The sequence below is a fragment of the Catharus ustulatus genome, chromosome 3 (genome assembly GCF_009819885.2).
Source record: "Catharus ustulatus isolate bCatUst1 chromosome 3, bCatUst1.pri.v2, whole genome shotgun sequence".
Classification (NCBI taxonomy): domain Eukaryota; kingdom Metazoa; phylum Chordata; class Aves; order Passeriformes; family Turdidae; genus Catharus; species Catharus ustulatus.
Window position 1 is genome coordinate 61,696,617 of NC_046223.1, and position 13,599 is coordinate 61,710,215.

The 13,599-nt window shown below is 39.1% G+C and overlaps 2 protein-coding genes across 2 annotated transcripts in view; one reads left to right on the forward strand and one right to left on the reverse strand.

Annotated features, from left to right (window-relative positions):
- The window catches only part of AKAP7 (A-kinase anchoring protein 7), an 80,082-nt gene that overhangs the window by 44,441 nt on the left and 22,042 nt on the right, over positions 1–13,599 (reverse strand). Inside the window, exon 7 of the mRNA XM_033054656.2 lies at positions 4,665–4,809. Within this exon, the coding sequence (XP_032910547.1) occupies positions 4,665–4,809 (145 nt within the window). The remainder of the gene's footprint in view (positions 1–4,664; positions 4,810–13,599) is intronic.
- MSH5 (mutS homolog 5) lies at positions 7,433–9,874 on the forward strand. Its single transcript, XM_033054655.2, has one exon. It carries the CDS (start codon positions 7,439–7,441, stop codon positions 9,872–9,874), a length of 2,436 nt encoding a protein of 811 aa, XP_032910546.1. The 5' UTR covers positions 7,433–7,438.

Genomic DNA, 13,599 nt, shown 5'->3' on the forward strand with positions numbered 1-13,599 from the left:
TTTTTTGCTTGACACTGTAAGTGCACTTTTATCAAGAGCAAACTGAGGGATGTTGACGATCCATCCAACTATCAATTGGTTTCCAATTCCTTTATTTCAGTCTTCTGTTTCTTCTCAGTATTATTCAGAGTTCATAGAGTGACATTATAATATCTATTTTTTGTTTCAGTTACAGATGAGTCTTTATCCTGTTCTTTCTTCTGTAATTCTTTCTTCCCCGTTGGTATTCCCAAACCTATTGCTGACAAACTTATCTTCAGTCTGGAGGCTCATATACAAGTTACCATCAGAAGCATATTATTCTTTGTTTGAGACATGGGTGTTGAGCAGCTGCCTGGCTAGCATCACACAATGTAGTGTGGAAGTATAAACTGCACCCCAAAAGCCTAATCAAGCTTATTAAAGCAACAAAAATGTAACTTAAGTGATTTAAATAGCCTAATACCAGCAACTGGCAAGAATTATTTTTCATTGTAACATGTTCTGTGCACATTGTTATTGATCTCCCCCAGAAATTTCGATTGCAAATATAATGCACCTTTTTGCCATTTAGTTAAAAACTTGTATCTTGATATATATACACATATATGGAATTAGCAAGTCAGCTAATTAACAAATACTAGCAACTGCTCAAGCCGTGTATCTTATACTCACAGCTTGGCTATCCTAGACACTTTTAAAGTCCTTTTTAGACCTGTCTTAGACACTCCTTTTAGTATCAGAAGAACAACTTTCTGCAGGTGTCTCCCATCTCAGAGAGACTGCAGAATGACCTTGGTGACAAGGTCAGACTGGACACCAAATCTGTATGTAGATCCACTGAAAAGCAAATTGATCTACTAATGTTCTGCTACTTAAAAAGGCATCTCTGAGGTATTACTTGAGCACGAAGAAGCAGTACCTTTTACCATATTATTATGCTTTTATGCAGACAAACCAGATGTTCGTAGTCTGATATTTTGCTTTCCATATTGCTGCTGCGAGATTGCAAAGATTAAGGGGGACTGTAAGAGTACTTTAACCTCCGCATTCCAGAAATATGAATTTTGCCTGTGCAGAAAGTAACAGTAATCTACCAGGTGGTTTCCACCAAGAGATAGATTTCTTGAAGTTTCTCTGCCTCAGAGATAGCACAGGGGAAGTCTGATGTATAAGCTTCTTACAAGCCACTCAGAAGAAACATCACAGAAAACAGCTTGGCATGTGATAACTTTCTTTAATGTGTATATAATCTCATTTTACATTATAATACTACAAACCAATTTTCTTTAAAACAAGACTACAAAAATTTTCATTAGTGGATCCTGAAAATATTTGAGATACTTAATGCTAAAGGTATGTTCAACAAGATTTACATAATGCTTCTTCTGACAGTCAGAGGATCTATTGAACATCTTTACTATGATATCAAAAACTGATTCAGGTGTAGGAGTATATACTGAAAAGCTTAACTCATTCCAGCATTCACCCATCTTCTTTGGGATTTGAGGTGACATACAACAGCTGCCATGAGGTGGGTGGTCCAAAGAAGGATGTTTCCTTGCTGTTTTGTTTGCTTTAAACAGCAAAATGATTTCTACTTTGAAGATTAAGCTTTAACATTACCTTCACTATCACACCAATTTTTAACTCCTGAACACATACCCTGTGGGACTAGCACACAGCTAAAGCTTCTGGTGCAGATGTAGGCTCTGCTAAAGTCAGTGGATGTAACAGTGGATGTTAGTGCTCCATAACATTCTGTCAAAGCCTGATTACCCATGGTGCATACTGATGCAGTTCAGCAAGTATTGTACTTCTGCCTTTTATTCATATCAATCTCTTTTGGTTACTCTATTTTTTAAACACACCTTTAAATAAATGTGCAGCTGATATGTGCTGTGACACTAGCCAAAGAATCATAGCATACACTGATTTTGAAGGGACCCATCAGGATCATTGATTTCCAACTCCTGGTCCTGCACAGAACAGCCCAAGAGTGGTACCATGTGCCTGAGAGCATTGTCCAAATGCTTCCTGAACTCTGTCAGGCTTGGTGCTGTGACCCCTTCCCTGGGCAGCCTGTTCCAGTGCCCAGCCACCCTCTGGGTGAAGAACCTTTCCCTGGTATCCTACCTAAACTTCCCTTACCTCAGCTTCAGGCCATTCCCTCGGGTCGTGTCACTGGTCACCAGAGTGAAGAGATCAGTGTCTGCCCCTCTGCTTCCCCTCACAAGGAGGTTGTAACTGCAGTGAGGTCTCCCCTCAATCTCCTCTTCTCCAGGCTGAACACACCCGGTGCTTCACCTGCTCCCCGTACGGCTGCCCCTCAAGGCCCTTCACCATCTTTGCTGCCCTCCTTTGAACACTCTCTAACAGTTCAGTATCTTTTTTTTGGGTGACATTGTGTCACCCAGACCTGCCCTCAGCACTGGAGGTGAGACTGCCCCAGCTCAGAGCAGAGCAGAACCATCCCCTCCCTTGCCCAGCTGTGATGCTGTGCCTGATGCCCCCCAGGACATGCTTGGCCATCCTGGCTGTCAGGATGTGGTAGTAAGCAAGTCTCCATTGTCAATGGATTTCTAACATTAATTCTGATCCCCTTTCAGATGTTTTCATCTTACTAAATGCAAAACACTCAACTCTGACTAAACTGTAGGTAACAAGTAAATTCTGTTTCTGTAATTTCTGTGTACTTCAGGGAAGAGATAAGTGCTTGTGTACATGTAGGAAGAACTAGACCTGGATACAGTGTTTTGTCTGTATTAAGTAGTTTTCAAATTTCACTATTTTTGATATATTAATAGAATTACATTAACTGCCTTATTTTAATGTCCTAGCTACCTATAATTACTGAAAACCCTATTCAAACCACATTTTAAAACACTACAAAATGAATTTTCCAAGTTCATTAAAATACAATTTCTCCTCCGAAATTAGAAAACAAGTCATTTAAACTCCATTCTAATACCGTGTTTTCTTTCACTTGTTGGCTTTAAATAAATCTATATTAACATGTACAAAACCAAGCAATTAAATGCACATATTTCACCAAGATGCATTTAAATCCATATAGAACTGAAAAAAAATGAGATAATAACAGTGCCCTTTCTTAATCTAATATCAGTGAAGAACATCCATTCTCTTTATGGCTAGAGAAAGTCAGATGTAGTGCTCATGTAAAAATAATTCAAAGCAGAGTTCTGCTTGGACTGTGAAAATGACACATAAATTCCTTATACATGGACATACTGGGACTGAGTTAAAGCAAAACAAGAATCTGATTCTTGCTTTGAATACTGGTTGATTGACTGCTGTTGTAAGCCATTTAATGGGATTCACGTTCAAAAGACTGCTGAAAGACTGACTCATTTTAACAATCTGAGATGTCAGTAAGAAGGCAAGCTCAAGAAGACAGATTTAAACAAATGTTTGGGAAAAACATATCTACCAAATATACTACTAAGCAGATTTTTTTTTTATAATGAGTTATATACCAAATTCCTTAATCACATTCCAGAATCGTCTGAAGAATATTTGTAAATAGCAGAGCCTCAATTTCACCCAAATTAAAAATTTTATACCATCTTAAATGATCTTGTAATTTCTCTTTCTCTGAAGCATTTGGATGCATATAAATAATATTGAAATGCACAAACATGTACAGAGGATATTTTATATGTATAGTTATATACACAAAGATAAACATAACTATTGACACATAATACAAGGTAATAAATATGATAAGATAGATATATAGATGTATAAATAGATATGTACAAATGTATTTCATTTTGATTTTGACTGATCTAGGTTTTGCAATAGTTTTGCTACTTCCCATAATTTTTTCCTCTGTACTGCTTTGAATTTTTTTATAACGATTTAGCTAAGCTAAATTAAGGTGACCCTAAACACAAACAAAACATTAACAGCAACTAGAATTTGTGAAGTGCCCGGCATATTTAAAGTACTGTTTAAGTATTTAATTAAAAGTCCTCAGAACAATCCTCAACACCAGTAAGCACTTCCAGCAGCAATACTGCAGCACAAATAAGTCACCACAAGGGAGAAACCAAATCATCACCAAAGCCCTACATGTAGTCCTGAAACCAGCACTAACTTCTAACAGTGGTATTTCTCTTCAGACAAAGCAGGAAGACACAACTGTGATTTCTAGCACTGTAATAATCTAGCAAGGTGTCTGTATAATGTTTAAAGTCTTATGGTATTCTGAAGAGTTATTACCAAATCTGTGGTACCACTGAAATTCTCTCTGCACATGAATGTAGTCCAGGTAAGGTCACATCTCTGCCAAACCAGAGACATTTCACGTAGCTTTAATCATCTATATCTACTGTGTCTAATCTGACTTAGTCACACAGCCTGTCTTAAAAGTCAACAGAGAGATGAGCAGCTCTGGGGAGTGATACATCTCACTTATCTCAAACACTCATTTTAGGATGAGAAATGGAACGGGATTCTGGAAATGGATAATTGAACATAAACTTTAGCTGTCAGTGAGAACCACTGCACAGAGTTCCTGCAAAGCCAAGGCTGAGGAAGAGATTTCTGTCAGACTTCATGGATCTTACAAGAATTGCCTAACACACACTCCAGAAAAAATGGCTTTTTGCACATATAACTCAGAGACGCAACTGAGCAGAAGAAAATCAAGATGTACTTACCAAAAACAATAGAGGATTCACAGTAGTAGTAACCATTTGGTTGCTTTTTTTTCAACATGGAGCAAAGATCAAAGCGGTGCAAGATCTCATCTCCAAAATAATGGTTTTTGAAATCTTCATACAGACTAGAGTCAATTTTTTTCACCTTTAAAAAGCAACATAAAATTCAATTAGGCATTCTACTTGGAGATTAAATTTTCATATTTAATTTCTATAGTTTTCATTTTAACAATAAGTACAGTTAGTATGAAAAACTACTTGAAGATGCAAAAAGAATACAGAAATAATAATGTGCCAAATCTTCCATTTTAGGGAAGCACTGTCTACTGCAAAAGTTAACAATAAAATAAAACTGTCATTAGTCCTCCTTTCTACCATTTCCTTTTCAGTCCTGTAGGAAACAAATAGACAGACAAAATGCTACAACTACTTTAACTTCCAATAGTTTGCAACAGTGTTCATGGAATGTGCAACTGGAAATAATTCTTTATGTCATTGCTGGGCATGCTGCTACAAGGAAGAATCAAAAATGATCATCAAGGGCAGTTTTCTGAGTCATTAAAATCAGCACACAGGAAAAAATGGTTGTATTTTACAACTTAGCACTAGACTTTTTTATCTCAGTAAACCTAAAAATTTACTGGGATTTATAATATTGGAATCATTGTGCAGTTTTGCATATATGAAGTGGAACATAACATTCTATCAGGCTTTTTTCAGAAAACTCATGTCAGTAGTTATTTTAAGAGTTTAGAGGTCCTCATTCCATTGCATCACCAATAAAAATATATGATCTGTGTAGAAGATCTCCCCCTGCACACCCCCCATGCATTTGCACAGTCAACCTGCCAATATCCTGGAGCCTCCGCTGTACATCCCCAACAGCTGCAAAGCCCCGGTTTGCCCGTGGTTTCTTAGCAGTTCATCAGTGCGAAAAGTAAAGTCTACTTTAGCGAAGGTCAAATGTAATTTAATTTCCTTAATCTCTGAAATGATGACATCTAGTGGTGGATGCTTTTCATTTCAGGGAATTGAAATTTGGGAGTCTCTTCACAGTAATTACTTTAAATTTTATGTTCTGTGGCTAGACTAGTCATTATGTTCTAAGGTTATTCTGACATTTAATCATCATTCCTTGCTTTTTGCCTGACAGTTCTTGGAAATACAGTTAGACATCAATTAGAAATAAAAAAAGACATTTTCAGGAGCCAGGAGAACTCTTGTCAAAATGTGAAGCCTTGAATACTTCTAGAATGAAATGAAGAAAAGAGAAACATCACAACTTCATGTTCCAATAAAAAAATAACATTCTCAAGAAGTCGGAATGTTGCTTGTCAAAGACAGGTTGGTAAGGTATGAATCAAATATTGAAGGCTCGGGAATTGAGTTGTGCTTGTGATGCACTACTGAAAGGTATTTGGAAAAGCAGCCATGGGAAAACCACGATATTTTTAGTAACTGGAACAATTTCTGAAGTGCTGCTTGCAGTGAGATGTGAAAGGATGAAACGATGCAGGTGCACGGGAAGGTCATGGCTCATTTCTTAAATGAAAGAGTCTGGAGTAGTAGAGATGCAAGAGAAAAGTTGTTACCACATGGGAATAGTACAGATGTTGACAATAATCTATAATGGGGGAGGGTGAGAAACAAGAGTACTTGAGAGGCCACTTTGAAGGGTTTGGTGCTGAAGAGGAGGAGGAAGACATCTGCCTCTCGAGGAAGCACTGGAATTGATGATGACTCTAAAGGACATGGCCGTGCAATGTGGGCCTGCAGAGGCACGGCATGAGGAGCTCTTGCAGGACTGCTAGACCACCAGGGAGAATGCCTTTGGCAGCCCTGCAATGTCTGGCTTTTCTCCCCGTGTCTCTGGGAAGTGCAGCCCGCTATCCCGGCAGCTGAACCCCATGCAGTCCCCGTGGCTACTGCCCCAGCCGGCCTTGGGACCAGGGGCAGGAAGGCTCCAGGGGTGCCAGCGCAGGGAGCACAGACGCGAGCAGCTCCGGGCCCCTGCCAGACCCCACAGCCCAGCACAGCGCTGAGGACTCCATCCACGCGGGGCCCGCAGCCGCCCGCGGGTCCCCCACAGCCACCTCAGGGCCGCTGTGGGCTGAGGGGCGGCTTGGCTCCGCACGGGCCCTCCCCACGGAGCGCCGAGCTCCTCACGGAGAGGAAGGGAAAAGGCACAGCACAAGGCTCTCGGGCTGCAGGGAGGCCCAGCAGCTCAGACGGTGAGGAGGTGAGTAGCGAGCGAAGAAGTGGGAGGGGATTGGAAGGGAGGCGCTGACAGGAATTGCTATGTCCGATGCATTGTGTGCTTGCACAGAAACTGGTGCTGTGTGATGGTGCAGCATAAATAAGGGGCTGCGACCCTGCAATGATGGCCAGGCTATGGGGTTGCGCTGCTGAGGGGAGCCATGGTCAGCGCAGGTGTGTCACGAACCTCTGAGGGAGGATGATTTTGTACATGGACATACAGGTCTGTGCACGTTACTGCATTTATGGGTAGTTGGGGGTAGATAGATACTTTAGAAAAAAAATTAAGTACACAAAGAAAAACTGTAAAACTAATGCTGGTAGTTAGCTCTGTTACACCTTTCTTGAAAGCTGACGGTAGCTGTGTCTTTTCGCTTGAACACTTATAGTTAATTCCTGGTAGCATCTTAGATTCTCTAGGGTTGGAAGAGTGAGTGTTAACCTCCTTGTTGTCAATTGAAGTTACTTCTCAGGACGTTTTGGATGAGTTATGAATAAAAATACCTCTTGCCAACAGAATGAGTGCCACATCAGCCACAAGCTGTGCCTTGCCACCGCCGCTTGGGCCTGAGCAAGAGGAGCAGGAGGGCTCAGAGACACATATGTCTGTTTTGTGGTATGCAGGGCAGCTGGCAATTACTTACTATGATACAGAAGATTGCTCAGTCTACTTCATGCCTGAGACACCTGATAACGAAGACCTCAAGCTACTGCAAAAAGTAATTGAGGAACTTAACCCTCAATGCTTAGTGACCAGTGCAAAACAGGACCAGAATATTGCCAAATTCCTGACCAACCTAACAGCTACTGCTGGTGATAAAGACATAGGAAAACCAGAAATTGTCCTGTTTCCTAACACTGATTTTGGTCTAGAAGTCAGCAAGCAACGGATTCTGTCTAGGCAATTTCCATTTATCCCATCTCATATGACTGCCACGGAGAAAATTCTCTATTTGTCCTCAATCATCCCCTTCGAGAGTCCACTCATGATAAGAGCCTTAGGGGGCCTCCTTAAGTTTCTAGACAGAAGAAGGGTTGGAGTTGAACTTGAAGACAGCAGTATAGCTGTTCCTATTTTGGCCTTTAAAAAATTTGTGCTGTTAGATACTGTGAATATGGACCAAGACACTTACTGTGTCCTGCAGATATTTAAAAGTGATATCCATCCTTCTGTGTACAAGCTATCCAGTGGACTAAAAGAAGGATTTAGCTTATATGGAATTTTAAACCGTTGCAGATGCAAATGGGGAGAAAAACTGCTGAGGTTGTGGCTCACACGACCCACCCGGAACCAGACAGAGCTGAACAAGCGGCTGGATGTTATCAACTTCTTCCTGCTGGCTCAGAACTATGAAACAGTCGTCACTCTTCAAAACTGCCTCAAGAACATTAAAAATGTGCCTCTTATTTTAAAGAGGATGACTCTTTCCAATACAAAAGTTAGTGACTGGCAAGCACTGTATAAGACAGCGTACAATGCAGTGTGCCTTAGAGACACATGTCGTTCTCTGCCCAACACTATTGAACTTTTTCAGACTATTTCACGTGTCTTCACTGATGATCTGCACTACATTGCTAACCTAATCAGCAAAGTGGTAGATTTTGAAGGCAGCCTCTCAGAGAACCGCTTCACTGTTAGACCCAATGTAGATGCCACGATTGATGAGAAGAAACGAAAGCTGATGGGACTGTCAGACTTCCTTACAGAAGTGGCACGAAAAGAACTGGAGACTTTGGACAATCATATTCCCTCCTGTTCTGTGATCTACATTCCTTTGATTGGGTTCCTTCTCTCCATTCCACGCCTACCAAATATGGTGGATAAGACTGACTTTGAAATTGAAGGTTTGGACTTCATGTTCTTGTCAGAGGATAAACTGCACTACAGAAGTGCCCGGACCAAGGAGCTAGACAGCCTGCTGGGTGACTTGCACTGTGAGATCAGAGACCAAGAAACACTCATCATGCACCAGCTGCAGACAAGAATCTTGGAGAAGTCTGAAGTGCTTAACAGTGTGATTGAGTACACGGCACACCTGGATGTGCTGCTAGCCTTGGCAGTGATCGCCCGGGAGAACGCCTACTGCCGACCTCGCTTCACTCACCGCCACGGCTTCCACATCAAGGACGGAAGACATCCACTCATGGAACTATGTGCAAAGACTTTCGTGGCCAATCCTGCAGACAGTGGCGAGGCTACCAGACGAATAAAGATCATCACAGGGCCCAACTCTTCTGGAAAGAGTGTTTACTTAAAGCAAGTAGGTCTTATAGTGTTCATGGCTCTAATTGGCAGTTATGTCCCTGCAGCAGAGGCAGAGATTGGAGTAATTGATGGGATTTACACAAGAATCCACAGCAGAGAGTCAGTTTCTGTAGGGCTCTCCACATTCATGATTGATCTTAACCAGGTTGCCAAGGCTGTAAACAATGCCACAGAGAGGTCCCTGGTACTTATTGATGAGTTTGGTAAAGGGACCAACACACTGGATGGCCTGGCCCTTCTGGCTGCTGTCCTGAGGTACTGGATCAGACAAGGACCACAGTGTCCACAGGTCTTTGTCTCTACTAATTTTCACAGTTTAATGCAGCTAGAACTCCTGCCTGACACACCTCTTCTGGAGTACCTGACCATGGAGGCCCATCAGGATGGAGAGGAGTTGATATTTTTCTATCAGATCAAAGAGGGCGTGTCCACCGTTAGTCATGCTGCCCATATTGCTGCATTAGCAGGAATGCCAACCAAAATTATTGAAAGAGGAGTGGAAGTATCAGAACTGATTCGCAACGGAAAACCTATCAAACATCTTGATCATCCTTCAAAAGGTGACAGGATGGAAAAATGCAAGTCTCTTGTGGAAAAGTTTCTTTCCATAGACCTAGATGATCCCCAAGTAGACTTGGAAGAGTTCCTGTCTAAAGAGGTGTTGCCTTCTGCAGCCTCAGTCCTGTAGCAAGGGTCTGTGTAAATGCATAGACTGCATCATACCTACTATGGAGAGTCCGGGACTTCAAAGAATGATCACTATGACATAACACCTCACAGGACATTTAGCTTGTAACAAACTGTTCGTAGTTATGTCCTTCCTTCTTCTTTAAACCAAGTACTTATGTATCCCTGCAATATGGTATAACATGTGAGTGTACGAAGAGGAAGAATTTTAAGAACCTCTTCCAGCTGTTGGGTCACCCAGTTGGTGCATTTTTGGTCCCTGTTGTTGGAATCTCAGATTAAAAAAATGTACTGTAGAAGAATCACAACACATTTCTATTGTTCTTAGAAAACTATTAAAGGAAAGTGTTTATTGTTTCTTATTGTGCCAAAGCAATGGTTTCAGCCATTTTAGGATTAGCATCAAAGATTCCAAATAAATACACATCTCAACAACATTTATCACAATACAAACCACTGACATAGAGGCAGATAAGTGGCAATGCAGAGTGATTTAATGGCTCTGTAGCTTTTCTTATACCGGCTTTTCTGTCCGAATGCCAGAGATCCTAGGAGTTACTACAAATGCTGGTGGTAAGATTCAGTGGAGACTGGTAAATAGAAGTACCTTGGTTTTACTGAAAACTGTTCTCTTCTTTAAGGTCCTGTACAATACAGTTGTATCATACATATTATGTGTCTATGCCACATGGGTATAAATAAAGGCAAAATTACAAATCTAGGAATGTAAGAGAGAAGTTCACATTTTCTATTCTATTTTCAATTATTAACATTTGAGGATTAATACCACAAAGGGAGGATTCCCTTTCACTTATCTTGTCATGCAGAGGATCTTTAGCGAACACAGTATTTTATGTATGCATATGCAAGAAATATTCATAAACAAATTAATGACTCAAGAGACGTATCTAAATATTACCAGAGAAATAACCTTTCCTGCAGCCAGGCAAGTGCCTGAGATTCCTCATGTAAATAAGACAGAGGAGACATTAGATAGCTTATTGTCTGCCAAAACTTGCTCTAACCACTTACATTATGGCAAATAGAAGACATAATACATCTGTCATCTATATGTCATTTCAAGAAGCCAAAAATATTAAAGTCACATAAACTGAGAGAAAATCTGCCTTAAAAATATTAAATGCCTTCATGATTACCAGTATTAAACATGTTATGTGGTGTATCTGGCTAAAGACAGCAAAAAGACTAATACCATTATACATCAAAAAGATCTGAAATTGGAGACACTGCTTTGGGTTTGTTTCAGTGTGGAATTTTCTCCTTGACGATGAAGGAAACTATTATTATTACCAAATAAGTAGCTCATGTTATTCTGTATGAAACTGGAAAGTGACTGAAGTTTAACATAATTTCCATTAAAAAATACAATAATAAATTACTGAATTGTGCATCTAACACTATTTCCAGTGCAATCATAATAATACTGTCAGTGTAATATCTGGTTTCATGCTGATATTACTATTGAAGTGAATGACAACAGTAAATCTGGCCTTGAACAATACTTGGAAGTGTTGCAAATACAAACATTTTTATCAATAATATATTATCTTAACTAACTATGCATGCAGCATCTTAAAGATGCACCATACAAAAGATTCATAATTTATAATTTTGGCACTTTTTTGTTGTCAAACACTGTCTAGGCTAGGGATATACTCTGATAGGGATGTACTAATTAAGCAGATGCCATTAAAGCAATTTAGCTGTCAGTCATCTTTTACTTATGAAATTAATTTCCCAGTATTGGCAGTTCTGGCAGTACTAGGTATCAAAGGACCTTCAGACATCATACAGCATTTATCAAGTGCCTCACAAGACATCCTGAAATAAACAGGAATCTGGACAAATGGAAAATACAGGGCTTGTGACTGACCAGTGGCAATTTAGGAGGTGAGTGAGGGAAGCAGGAACAGAAACGTTATCTTCAAATGCAGAACTCCAGTTGCTTCTTCTTTTGTGCTTCATTAGGTTCTTTGCATGGAAGATAATGATACTAACCCTGTATTCTTATCATTCAAATAATCCTGGAAATATCTGAACACGTGCAAGTAAATTATATTCCTTTGTCTCCCTTCCAAAAGGACATCTAGGGGCACACTGTACCTCCTGGTTTTGGGTAAGTTTTCAGTGGCACATCTAATCTGAGAAATGTCCATCTAAGCATGAAGAACTAGTTGGTCCCACTTATGAGTAGGTAAGCAAGTCCTTTAGTCTGAGAAGGTGGAGGGGGTACAGTAAACCAGATAGCTCTTTTCTAATCCACTTTATTTCATACTTTCATCCTTTATTAATATGTTTCCAAGTTTTTTTGATTTACCATTGTTAGCTTAATGATGTGCCTTCAAAGTTAAAACCTGGTTTCTTGAGATCTTTACTAGTTCTGAATTCTCAAACTCTTTGCTTTCTAAATATAATTTTTAACTTTTTGAAAGTTAAAATCTCTTCAGAATAAATGCATTTCAAAATGCCTGAAGTTACATTAAGGTTTAAAAAACAGACTTTTTTTCCCCCCCATAATATAACTTTGGTGGAATTTAAATCGAGAGGAGGGTGACTTAACAGAATATTGTTTCAAATAAGGCAGCTTATATTTAGAAAATAAATTAAAATACTTATAAAGCTATGGCTGAGAACTATACTTAACTACTTCAGTGCTATTTGCTCTTTTATGAGCTTGCTCATGTAACCTTTGTCCACTTCCCTTTTCTTGCTTTTCATATTGTTGTATGATCTGAAAATGCAATTAGACATCATATTAAAATGTACTGCAAAATAATTATTCCTTTTATGATACACATTTTTATTTACTGTATTCTGTAAATGCATGAAACTATCTAACTAAATGCAGGAACACAATGAAAGAAAAAATTATAGTAAAGACTGATGTTTATACCGGACACTAAATTGACATGTATAGATTTTAAATACACAGTATCTTTCTATACAGTAGATCATATGCATTATCCAGCATTATGGAGGGCTCAGGAAGATAATTTGGAATGACATTGACCTGGTTCTGTCAGCAAGAGTGAATATCAGAACACAGAAAGGATGTATCCTGGCTAATATTTCATGGAAGTAGATAAATGTAAATGAAACAACCAACCAAACAAAATACAGTAAAAATACAGAATAGCAAAAACCTCACCCTGATTGTCTCAGATGTTTCAACCAGTTAAATCTGATATTCTAGAAGATCTGTGCATTTTTTAAATTAGTATTTTAAAAACCCATCTGACATTCCAAGCAAAAGCTTCTGGGAGTTTACAAATTTGATGTCTATCATATACCACCTGCATCCTGTGGAGTCCTTATTTCTATAAGTCCTTATTTCTATTTACAGCAAGTATGCATATCCTCAAATTTTCTTCATGTATCTCAAATCTCATTACCTTCTTTCTACTGATTTCAAAATACTAATTAATTGAAACGTGCCCCTTCAGAATTTTAAGAGATATTTCTAATTAAACTTTAAAGTATTTTTTTAATGCCCACTATTAAGGAAAAATCAACTTAAAAGATTAGTTTTATGTACTCTAATTCTTATTTAAAATATTTTTTCTAAAAATTATTCTCCTAGCCAATGTTAAAGAACCACATAAAATATTCTATACAATGTCAGTAAAAAAATGTATGAACTTATACCTTGTGTTAAATAATACAGTACTACATTTAAATTAGTATGAAGTAAAAAATAGGTATACT